The 12,693-nt window shown below is 42.4% G+C and overlaps 1 protein-coding gene across 6 annotated transcripts in view; it reads left to right on the top strand.

The window, feature by feature from the left end:
• Window positions 1–12,693, top strand: part of CEP95 (centrosomal protein 95) — a 39,691-nt gene that overhangs the window by 9,953 nt on the left and 17,045 nt on the right. For all 6 annotated transcript variants that reach the window (XM_075903917.2, XM_075903916.2, XM_075903914.2 and 3 more), the window contains exons 5-11: window positions 5,204–5,312; window positions 5,781–5,893; window positions 7,217–7,372; window positions 8,369–8,583; window positions 8,780–8,846; window positions 9,614–9,678; window positions 12,368–12,495. In XM_075903917.2, the coding sequence (XP_075760032.2) occupies window positions 5,204–5,312; window positions 5,781–5,893; window positions 7,217–7,372; window positions 8,369–8,583; window positions 8,780–8,846; window positions 9,614–9,678; window positions 12,368–12,495 (853 nt within the window). The remainder of the gene's footprint in view (window positions 1–5,203; window positions 5,313–5,780; window positions 5,894–7,216; window positions 7,373–8,368; window positions 8,584–8,779; window positions 8,847–9,613; window positions 9,679–12,367; window positions 12,496–12,693) is intronic.

The following is a 12,693-nucleotide window of genomic DNA, read 5'->3' as shown; positions in this document are numbered from 1 at the left end:
TTTTTTTTCAGGAAGTCCATAAACATTTAGTATCATATATGGAAAACAGACTTTGTAAAACCTTGTTTTTACAAATATCTAAGATGAATTGAAGGGTTTGCAATTAAACAGGCTTTTGCAGTTTTCAGAGAGGTAGCCATGTTAGCCTGTTTCAGCAAAAGCAACAAGGAATCCGTTGGCTCCTTAAGGTCTAACAATTTTATTATGGCATAAGCTTTAGTGAGCTCTGCAGTTATACACTCTAGGTAAACCACCTCTGTGAGAAGTGTAGAGCTTGCTATGCTCAGGATAGTGCAATGGGGTCCCAATGTGGACACTGTGGTGTAGTACTGTGTCCTAACTGACCTCTGGCACCCTTCCCACAATGCCTGTCTCATCTATTTGAACTCTAGGGTGTGTCTAAACTACATGGCTCCGTTGATGGAGCCATGTAGATTAGGCTGATCGGCAGAGGGAAATGAAACCGTGATTTAAATAATATGTGCTTCAGCGGTTCAGTCCTGAGTAAAGCTTTCACCCTTCCCTTGACAAATATTACAGAGGGTACAACATGTGGTGATAATCACAGGGATGTTATTGACCAAGTCCAGCTTCCCATACAAAATTCATCAGCAGGCCTTTAAACAGCCAGAAGCGTACACTACCTGCACCTGCTCAGTCTGTTATTGAACCGATCCTTGCCGATGTCAAGGCTCCCATGTATGGTTTAATGAGCCATGGCATTAAGAGATAGGCAGTGTCTCCAAGGTTCAAAGTGGGCATTTCCACTTTCCTCCCAGCGATCTTTTGATCCAGGAAGAAAGTGCCTGCTTGCAGTTTCCTGAACAGGCCAGTGTTCCAAAAGATGTATGTGTCATACGCCTTTCCAGACCAGCCTGTGTTAATGTCAGTGTAAAGCCTTTGGTGATCCACAAGTGTCTGCAGAACCAAGGAGAAATACTCCTTGTAGTTAATGTACTCAGAGGCTAGGTGGTCTGGTGCCAGAATTGGAACATGTGTTCCATCTGTTACTCCACCACAATTTGGTAAGCCCATCCGTGCAAAGCCATCCACAATTTTTCACACATTGTCCAGAGTCGTGGTCTTTCGGAGCAGGATGAAATTGATGGCCCTGCACGCTTCCATCAGCGTCAGTACAGTGGTTGACTTTCCCACTCTGAAATGATTGGCAACCAAGCAAAAGCTGTCTGGAGTAGCCAGCTTCCACAGTGTGATTGCCAAGTGCTTCTCCACTAGCAGGGCAGCTCTCATTCCCATGTCCTTGCACCACATGGTGGTGGTGAACTCCTATGAAAGTGGCTTTCCTCATCCGAAACGTCTGCAGTCACTGCTCAACATCCCAGGCTTGTGTTAGGGATGTGATCCCCCCATTCAGTGCTTGTTTCTTGAGCCCAAAAGTGGTATTCCACTGGGGTCAGCACTTCCAAGAATGCTACAAGAAATCTTGTGTCATATGAATGCTGCTCAGGCTCCTCATCGTCACTTTTCAGCTTCAGGAATAATTCCACTGCCATTCATGATGTGTTCAGTAAGACCTATCAGCATTTTTGTGAACAGCTCTGGAGCCATTCCCACACACTGAGGAGGCAGAGCGTGCAGCACAGAAGCCATTAAAGATGGTGCTAAATGTGGATGGAAGCACAGGGATTGCTGGGATGTGAAGTGATGCACAACAGGGTCTTGGGACAGGACCCAAGGTGCTCTATGGGATAGCTGCCCAGAATGCACCACTCCAAAAGACACTGGAAGTGTGGTCATGCTGATGCACTGGTGGCTTACAGAGTGGACACTCAATAGTGAAGAGGTGGGCAAAATATGGCCAGCCTTTGGGTGTAGTGGGAGCTTCAGGCCATCTCCCTGCTTATTCTGTCCCCGCATGTTGTTCAGAGTAGCTCTCTGAACACTGCAAACCCAGGGGAAGGTGTGTGTGTGTGGCGGGGGGGAGAGGTTGTGTGTGGTGCTTCTATTCCCAGCATAATCTTGCAGCTCCCATTGGTCTGTTTCTGGCCAATGGTATCTACTTAAGAACATAAGAACGGCCATACTAGGTTAGACCAAAGGTCCATCTAGCCCAGTATCCTGTCTGTCGACAGTGGCCAATACCAGATGCTCCAGAGGGAGGGAACACAACAGGTAATCCTCACATGATCCCTCCCCAGTCACCCGTTTCCACACAGAGGCTAGGGACACCATTCCTGCTCATCCTGGCTAATAGCCATTGATGGACCTAACCTCCATGAATCTATCTAGCTCTTTTTTTAATCCTGTTAAAATCCTAGCCTTCATCATATCCTCTGGCAAGCAGTTCCACACGTTGAATGTGCGCTGAGTGAAAAAAACCTTCCTTTTGTTTGTTTTAAACCTGCTTCCTTTGAATTTCATTTGGTTGATCCCTAATTCTTATATTGGGGGAATAAGTAAATAACTTTTCCTTATTCACTTTTTCCACACCAATCGTGATTTTATAGACCTCTATCATATCCCCCTTAGCCTCCTCTTTTCTAAGATGAAAAGTCCAAGCCTTTTTAATCTCTCTTCATATGGGACCCGTTCCAAACCCCTAATCATTTTTGTTGCCCTTTTCTGAATCTTTTCCAATGCCAATATATCTTTTTGAGATGAGGTGACCACATCTGTACACAGTATCCAAGATGTGGGGCATACCATGGTTTTATATAGAGGCAATAAGATATTCTCTGTCTTCTTCTCTATCCCTTTTTCAATGATTCTAACATTCTATTTGCTTTTTTTGACTGTCGATGCACACTGAGTGGATGTTTTCAGAGAACTATCCACAATGATTCCAAGATCTTTCTCTTGAGTAGTTGTAGCTGAATTAGTCATCATATGGTATGCATAGTTGGGATTATTTTTTCCAATGTGCATTACAGGCAGTCCCCGAGTTACGCGGATCCGACTTATGTCGGATCCGCAGTTACGAACGGGGATTTTCTCGCCCCGGAGGACTGGAGCGGCGGGATGCCCAGATGCGCTGCAGTCCCGCCGCCCCCGTCCTCTGGGGCGAGAAAAGCTGCTCCACGTCTCCCTGGTCTGCTGGGGGGGTCCCCTCAGCAGACCAGGGAGACGCGGAGCAAAGCCGCAGAGCACGCCCGCAGCGGGACCGCCCGCGTCTTCCACGGCTTTGCTGCATCTCCCTGGTCTGCTGACCAGGGAGACCGGAAGCAAAGCCTTGGAGCACGCCCGCAGCAGGACAGCCTGGGCGCGCCTGGGCTGTCCCGCTGCGGGCGTGCTCCAAGGCTTTGCTCCCCGTCTCCCTGGTCAGCAGACCAGGGAGACAGAGCAAAGCCGTGGAGGACGTGGGCGGTCCTGCCACCCGCGTCTCCCTGGTCTGCTGGGGGGGGTGCAGCTAGTGCCGCCTCCCCCCCCCCCCCAGCAGACCAGGCTTTTCTTGCCTATGCCTGGGGTAGAGCAGCTGGGGCGCTGCCGGGTTGGTCCCGCAGCACTGCTCCTCGGCGCTACTGTACCAACCCAGCAGCACCCCAGCTGCTCTGCCCCAGGAGTCCTGATTCAGCCGCTGCTGGTCAGTTTCAGCAGTGGCTGAACCAGGACGCCTGGGGCAGAGCAGCTGGGGTGCTGCTGGGTTGCTCCAGTAGCGCCGAGGAGCGGCGCTACTGGAGCAACCCGGCAGCACACCAGCTGCTCTGCCCCAGGCGTCCCCAAGCTAGCCGCTACTGAAACTGACCAGGGGCTGACTACAGGAAGCCAGAGGTAGAGTTGCTCTGCTCCGGACTTCCTGGAATCAGCCGCTGATCAGTTTCAGCAGCAGCTGACTTGGGGACGCCTGGGTTTCTTAAGTTGAATCCCTATGTAAGTAGAACTGGGGTCCAGATTCAGCCGCTGTTGAAACGGATCAGTTTCAGCAGCGGCTGACGCCAGTTTCGACTTACATACAGATTCAACTTAAGAACAAACCTACAGTCCCTATCTTGGACGTAACCCGGGGACTGCCTGTACTTTACATTTATCAACATTACATTTCATTTGCCATTTTGTTGCCCGCTCACATAGTTTGATGAAATCTTTTTGAAGCTCTTCGCTTTCTGCTTTGGTCTTTACTGTCTTGAGCAGTTTAATATCATTTGCAAATTTTGCCACCTCACTGTTTATCCCTTTCTCTAGATCATTTATAAATAAGTTGAATAGGATCGGTCCCAGGACAGAACCTTAGGGGGGACCCCGCTAGTTACCTCTCTCCACTCTGAAAACTAACTGTTTATTCCTACTCTTTGTTTCCTGTCTTTTAATCAGTTATCAATCCATGAAAGGACCTTCCCTCTTATCCCATGATGTCTTATTTTACGTAAGAGCCTTTGGTGAGGCGCCTTGTCAAATGCTTTCTGGAAATCCAAGTATACTATATCCACTGGATCCCCCTTGTCCACGTGTGTGTTTGACCCCCTCAAAGAACTCTAGCAGATTAGCAAGGCAAGATTTCCCTTTACAGAAACCATGTTGACTTTCCCCCAACAAAGTATGTTCATTTGTGTGTCTGACAATTTTATTCTGTACTATAGTTTTAACTAATTTGCTTAGTACTCACCTTAGACTTACTGGTCTGTAATTGCCAGGATCATCCCTAGAGCCCTTTTAAAATTTTGGCGTCACGTTAGCTATCTTCCTGTCATTAGGTACAGAAGCTGATTTAAAGGATAGGTTATAAACCACAGCTAATAGTTCCACAATTTCCCGTTGGAGTTCTTTCAGAACTCTTGGGTGAATGCCATCTGGTCCCAGTGACTTTTTACTGTTAAGTTTATCCATTTGTTCCAAAATCTCCTCTAATGACACCTCAGTCTGGGACAATTTCTCAGATTTGTCACCTAAAAAGAATGGCTCACGTTTGGGAATCTCCCCAATATCCTCAGCTCTGAAGACTGAAGCAAAGAATTCATTTAGCTTCTCCACTATAACTTTATCATCTTTGAGTGCTCTTTTAGCATTTCCATAGTCCAAGGGCCCCACTGGTTGTTTAGCCAGCTTCCTGCTTCTGTTGTACTTACATGTTTTGCTATTACATTGGGTAGCTGTTCTTCAAACTCCTTTTTGACTTTTCTTGTTATATTTTTACATTTAATTTGACATCTATCAAATTATTTGTTGTAGTATTGGCAGTAGTACCCATCCTGTGGTATGTGGGTGTGTTTTTCTTTGCAATTAACAAAGCAATTTTGATTGTAAACAGAGGAACCTGACCAGCGAGCTAACAATGATATTCAAAGTGCACTTCAAGAGCAGCAGGAAGGTGACTTTGAGGAACCTGTGCCACTTCTGAAACTCTCATCAGTTGCAGAGTAAGACTGGTTCTGAATGTTCTAAAATTGTTGGCACAGTGACTATATTTTTACATAGTGTCTAGCATGTTCATACTATGCAAGAAAAAAAATTACTGGGTACAAGCATCAAATAGAATGCTTGGTAGTCTTTGGGCAGCAAGAGATCTAAAATTAGGATCAAGTACGTGTTTGCATTGCAAACCCTAAGACATCTTGCAGTTTTTTTGAATCAGCACAGTAATGAGTTATGTTCCAAACTTCCATTGTTGTCACAGTGCATATTTTTTTTATATAAATCACTGAAGTTTAGTTAAATCAATTATATTACATTATTTGCCTTTTTTAATTAGCTTACTCTGTGAAAACTGATCATACTCTTAAAAGTAAAGGCCAGCAGAGTTAGGATTATTCTGCAGCTCCATCTTGTGGCTTAGGAAAGCATAGACTATTATTGCTAATAGATCTACTGCATTGTGTTTCCCTTAGGTCTTCCCAGTCAGATATTTTTGTCCCGTCTTGGGAGGTAGAAGGATCAGAATCAACTAGTGAGTTAATCAGGCTTGGCGACACTGCTCATTCATTTTCACTAAGAAAGGAAGGTGAGTTTTAAACGTACCTTTAAGACTGTTCTGTATGGACATGGACTCTTCTAGGCATGGGACATGTACTGGCAAAAGTGCTTAGTATTTTTAAATGTATGAAGGGACTGGGAAGCATGCTTGTAAAGCAAAAAGCATATAGCACTTCTTTGTTATGAAGATCCTTTAAATGCTTCAGCTTATATATGTTTAGCACAACTGAGATGAAGCCACCTCTGGGGCAGATAGGGAAAGTTACCTGGCATAAAGTACACTCTCTCACTGTAGATCAGAGTAAACTTAGGTGAAGATAATAGGACCAGTCTTTTCTCTTACAAGTAACAGCAGTGGATTTTGAATGCTTTCCAGTAGCACATGAACACTTTCATGGTTCTTATTTCATAGACCCACAAACAGAACTGCATGGTACCCACAGTATTTATGTCAAGAAAAGATGATTTGACTGAGATGGAAACATCTGTTTCCTTAGAGTTTAGGGTTTCAAACTTGATTTAGAGTTGACCGTTATCTAGCCCTTCTGGTTGAAGGTTTGTTTTTTATCTAAAAAGAGGACTATATAGCAGAACAGTGTGAATTAGGTCCAGAATGGGAGATAATGAAAGCATAACTGGATAGCATCAGACGATCACAGTATGAAAGTCAAACTGATATAACAGTATTACTTCAAGACACATTATGTATGCCTAGCAATTAATTTTTTTAAGCTTCCCTCAAGCAAACAGGTGGTAGGAGTCAGGGCAATTCAGAAATATTCTATGAGGACTGGATGGCTTAGGTAACTGCTAATAGGAGCCACTTGAATTGGATTCATTCTGAACACCACTAGCATTTTTGTTGATACAGGTTGGACCTCCCCAGTCCAGTACTTTCAAAATCTGACCATTCCCGAATGAGGGGAAGGTCCCTTGTCACCGGTCCCCCTGCCTCCAGCTAGCTGTGCCACTGCCAGACAGCCCCCTGCCATGGGGCTCTGGTACAGGTCAGACCACAGATGTTGCCAGATGAGAGAGTCCAGTGTAGGGAGGTACAAACTGCAACTTCCTTTACAAAGTGAAGTACTGAATGGGTACAGAGGGTTATTATCTTGCCCCTGCAGCAGCAGCTGAGCAAATCTGTAAGTAAAACTTCTGTAGCATACTGTGTTAAGTAACATTTCTATATGTGCTATAGTTTCCATCTGCAGAATTCTCCCTGGAGCAGTGCAGAGCATTAACTTCAACTAATTCAGTCCAATATGAACACTGTCTAAACATAGAGCCAATAATAAAAATGCATTTAATTATTTAAACATAAATGTAACCTACTTTCAAACATCACTTTCAGAGTTCCAGCTCCCTGAATTGTTGCCAGCAGAGAGAGAGAGGTCTAAGGAGATTAAGGAACCTGAAGACACTGAGTCTAATGTGGCACCTTGTCCACTCATGGCATCATCTAGTCAGCTTTCTAGCAGCAGAAGAGCACTTGTAAAAGAGAGAGAAGGTGAGTGAAATTTTGACTTCCTGAGCGATACCTTAAATTCTGTAGCCTTCCTAGTTCTGTTGGGCTATGTCTAGACTGCAAGCCTCTTTCGAAAGAGGCTCTTTCGAAAGATACTTTCGAAAGATCCTCTTTCGAAAGAGAGCGCCTAGACTGCACGCGGGATTTCAAAAAAGCAAGCCGCTTTTTCGAAAGAAAGCACCCAGTGAGTCTGGATGCTCTCTTTCTAAAAAGCCTGTTTGCTTTCAAGAACGCCTTCTTTCGAAAGAGCACTTTCGAAAGAAGGCGTTCTTCCTCGTGGAATTAGGTTTACCACCGTCGAAAGAAAAGCCGCATTCTTTCGATTTAATTTCGAAAGAACGCGGCTGCAGTCTAGATGCAGGTGAAGTTTTTTCGAAAAAAGGCTACTTTTTTCGAAAAAACCCCTGAGTCTGGACACAGCCTTGGTGGTAGTCCTCATGGTCATGGATTTGGGACTGGAAACATAGTAACTGACAAAATAAAACTTCTGTATCTAGAGTTACTTATATATGTTGTTCTTGTCTTTCCTCCTTATTTTCAGTTTTGGAAGGAATCCGAATGGTCTGATATCTGAATTTTCTGATTTATCAGGTGTTTAACCAACTTAATGCTAAATTATCAAATTAGCTCTTGTAACTAGTTTCTCACCCAAAAATCCAAATTCTTCAGCATTCAGCAAAGATGGAAGCTACTCTCAATGGCTCTTATGTGGATTAAACCCTAGAACCGTGGTGTCCACCACGCTAGCTACATGTGGCTATTTGGCAGGTTGAGTGTGGCTAGTTGGCTTGAACAGTGGATATTTGGCTGGGTAAGTGTGGCTATAGTGGCTTCTGCTTCAGAACTGGTTGGGCACCATGGCCCTAGAATGAGTGAGGAGTAACATGCTTTTTCAAAGAAAGCTGAATGAAAGTGTCCAGCTGGCATTTTTGTTAAATGGATTAACTGTACCTACTAACTTTTGATATTTGTTTTAAGGATCAACGGATTCTGTTCATTCCACTGAATTTGTCAAAGAGAGTTTGAGTTCTAGTGCTAAAAAGCTTGGAGAGCCCATACGCCCAGCCATTCCTTTGCAACCACCATATCAGCCTCCTGAACCCAGGTCCTATTATTCCATGGGAAGAGGATACCAAAACTCAGCCAAACAGTCCCCAGATTTGTCTAACAGTCATGGGCTTGAAACTTCTGTTGTAAGTGAAAACCTCTTGGGTTTTATTAGTAAATATCTTCAGCTTTTCTGTATTTCATTTGTAGAATGGAATTAATGGAGCATCTGTCTGAACTGTATCTCTGATGAATGGATTATTAATATATTGACTCAAAATATTACTGATCAGAAGACTACTGAATTGGTAATTTAATATGCATTTTTGTTTCTGTTTGTAGGTTATAGAGCCACTTACACAGGAGTCAGCTGCTTCTGATAGTGTTCCTCTGTCAAGGCTTGCTCCTGGTGAGAACAAGTTGTGCTTCACATGAAACTGTGTTCGAAAGCAGTTAAATACTGGTGCTTGTTATTTTCAATTAATCTGATTGGCATTACTGGAAATGTAGTTTTGAAAACCTTTAATCTGTATTTTGATGTTCAAACCTTACTAAAGTCACATTTCTTAACAGATGGGAGCAAATTATTTCTATCACTGTGTTTACAAGGAGAGTGAAAATAGGTCATAGTCAAAGGGGATTTGTGCTGAGAAGTGAGTCCATTGCTTAACTGTGTCTTTTTTCCAGTTAATCCAGCTAAGGTTTGTGTGTTTTACAGAAACTCATTGACAAAGGATACAGCTGGATTGGCACAGAATAAACTAGATGTGAATGTAGCCAAAGACAAACTGTTAACCATGCTTTCTGGAACTGATTAAACCCTCTTAGTATAGACAAGACAGAGAAAATAAGCACTACAAATTAACTTCTGTGTTGCCTGGGAGACACTGGCTACTTTTCCAGTTTCCATAGCATCACTCTTGCAGATAACACTCCTGAAAATTCAAAGCCTACAGGAAATTCTCCTTAAATTAAAAAAAAAATCAGTGCACATTGCCCGCCACACATCTAATTACTTCCTTCCCCTATTATTTCTACACTTCTTTTGACAAACTATCTGTAAGCTCTTGAAGCAAGGGGCTATATCTTTTGTATTCATTCTGTAAATCACTAAGCACACTTAGGTGATGTGTAGTGAATAATTAATCCAGTAAACATTGCTATTTCTGTTGCCAGTTTTTCCAGCTGGAGATAAGGCAGCGTCAAAAGTTGAGCTAAATGGCATGTATAGTGTGGATGAGGTAATTATGACTTCTACTACTTGTAAAACCAATATATGTATTGTGCGGGGTTGCTATAAATCTGTATACTTGGAATTTCCACACAGTTATGCACTTAAACTTTTTGCTGTTTTTCTTTTCAGAACCTTGTGAATGTGACATGATATAATGTAATATTAACTAGCTGTATCTATAGCAGATTATAAATTTATACCAGTCATATATCAATGATATATTAACACTAACTGATTACATAAACACTGGCATTTACATTGCTGACCAGTTCAGAAAAGGCATCTAGTTACGACATATCAGTTGGATTTATCTAAGGATGTTTAAGAATAATATTTTAACTTCCTCCTTTGCTCTTATAATATGATACTATTCTGTCCACACCCCAGAATCAGGGTGTCTCTAGCAAAATGGGATTTGCCTAAGTTTCAACAGAGGATTTGCCTGATTCTTAAGATCAGTCAGCCACCAGGCCAGACTACTTCCTCCTCCTTTTCCTCTCATTTTCCCTTTGGAAAAACTGGATAATTCAGCACCCACAAACTGGTTGGTAGATTTCATTTCACTGAAAGGGCCTGCAGGGAAGTAGGTTCTTATAGGAAATTAGCTGAGCTGGAGCAGTTTGCTTGCTTCATAAAACAGTTTCTGCGTCTCTAATTGATCACCAAAAATGGTAGAAGCCATTGTGGAGCTGATCTACAACTTGGCAACATGAGAAGATAAGCTTTGATGGGAGGTGAATAGGACTTTGAGACTACAGTGCAGTGTTTCTCAACCTTTTTTTTATAAAGTACCCCTTTAAAAAAATTATAAATATCCCCAGTACCTGCAGTTTTCAGACACACACAATTTTTTTCTACCGTTGCAACATATTTGTTTAAACAACTTAATTGTAGCCAGGCGGGCGATTAAATTTTTGGGTGTAAAAAGTACACAAATAATAAAACACTGTAAAACTTAAAACAAAAATTCAGTTTTCTCCAAATTTTAGTTGTGTTGACATTAAGGATGTTAAAGACTAGTCGACTATCCGATAAGCACTTGCTTATCGGATAGTCTTTTGTCTAGTTGACTAGTTGATAGACACTTCCGCATTCCTCCTTTGAAATGTACAGGATCCTATACAGTTCAAAGGAGGAATGCAGAACTCTGCAAACAGCCTGGGGCCAGCAGGAAGTCGTGTTGGCTGCATGCGGGTGCCTTCTTTGAAATGTACAAGAGTCCCCAGCAGGGTCTCTTGTGCATTTCAAAGCCATGGAGGCCTGCTAGGTATTTTGAACTGGAATATGCTTATGGGCTCTGCAGGGCTCCTTAATTGTGGCAGGAGAGGAAGTATAAAAGGTGGATGGTATTTTCCCAAATACTATCCACCTGGGATGTTTAAAAGATATCTCACTCACAGTGAACACTGCAGCTCTGAGATCCTCCCTCTCTTCAGTTAGGAAAGAACTACTGAATTATGTTGTAACTTAATTCAGCTGTTCAGTGATCATTTACCAGTTGCACAGATGAATGGGGAAGTTTGCAGCTCTCAGCTAATTTTAGAGATTGAGTAAAAATCTTTTCGTTAGATGCTTTATGTTCACATTTGAGATTATTTGCAAACCTAAGAGATAAAAATCCTCATTCAAATTGGACTCATTAATCTGGTGCAACTACTATGCATAGACAAGCCCTAAATTTCTCTGTTTAAAACTGGTTCAGATTGCACCTGTACATTTAATGACACACACTAAACCCCATTGTAAGCTAGGTTTAAACAGATGAAGTTTACCAAGATTGGTATAAATTACATTATTGGTTAAACCAGTGCAAAGTTGTAGGTGAAGCCTTACTTTTTTTAAATAGGAGATGACGTTCTTGATAACAAGATAGCAGTATGACATAATGGAATGTCTCCAAATCTGTATTCCTACTGGCTGTGTCTACATTGGCCCCTATTCCGTAATAGGGATGCTAATGTAGCACTTGGGAATAGGCAAATCCGCGGGGGATTTAAATATCCCCTGCGGGATTTGCATTTTCATGGCTGCCGCTTTTTTCCCCGCTTGTAGATAAGCCGGAGAAAAGTGCCAGTCTGGATGCGATCCTCCGGAAAATAAGCTCTTTTCCGGAGGATCTCTTATTCCCACTTTCTCTTATTCCCACTTTCTGGATTTGCCTATTCCCAAGTGCTACATTAGCATCCCTATTACGGAATAGGGGCCAATGTACACGTAGCCACTCTGAGCCCTGGTTGAGTTCTGTTATGGTTTCACTGGTCTAACTATAGTTAATTCTTGGACAGACTTCTGGGTTATCCAGGATTAAGTGAATAACCTTTTGTAATGTGCTCTGGAATTAGCTGTCTCAGTAAATACATATTTCAGATGTCAAAAAATCACATCTCTAGCTCTTATTCCTTGATGACACTTCACCAGATTATGTGGGAGCCTCAAGTGTCTCATAATGTCTGTTTTATTTGATTTAGCTGTCTTTTTTTATTTCATTTAACACTGATACCCAATACACTATCTGAGCAGGTGTCAGATAGTATAACTTTACTACTATCCAATCATATGATTTGACATGTATATCCATACAGACTTTTATATGGTCCTCTCTGTGCCAGAAATTTGCTGCATAGTCTGTGGAATCTTTGAGCCTTTTACTGAAAGTTCATAGTGAATTTTATCTTGTCCTCTTCCTTCTCTAACAGGTTGTTGATGTAGATGGCTCACATACATCAACTCCCTGCTTAAAAGAAGACCTCTCACAATGCACTGATCAGATATCAGTAGCACGAATCACAAAACCTGAAACAAGTATTCCATCTAGTGGAAAAAGGTGAGTCAGTTTTTTATATGAATGAGCAGCTCAGACTTTCAGTGCTCACTTTCTTATACAGGACTTCCAATTCTTGGCTACAGCTCAGAATCCAGTCAAGAATAACAACCAAAGTTGTTAGGTGCTATTGGCAAAGTGAAATGTGCAGTAAGGTGAAGATCTAGAATATCTTTATACCCTTTACCAGTGGTCTAACTC

This window comes from Pelodiscus sinensis, chromosome 20, assembly GCF_052426305.1.
Source record: "Pelodiscus sinensis isolate ZL-2025 chromosome 20, ASM5242630v1, whole genome shotgun sequence".
Classification (NCBI taxonomy): domain Eukaryota; kingdom Metazoa; phylum Chordata; order Testudines; family Trionychidae; genus Pelodiscus; species Pelodiscus sinensis.
This window is presented reverse-complemented; position numbering and strand designations above follow the sequence as displayed.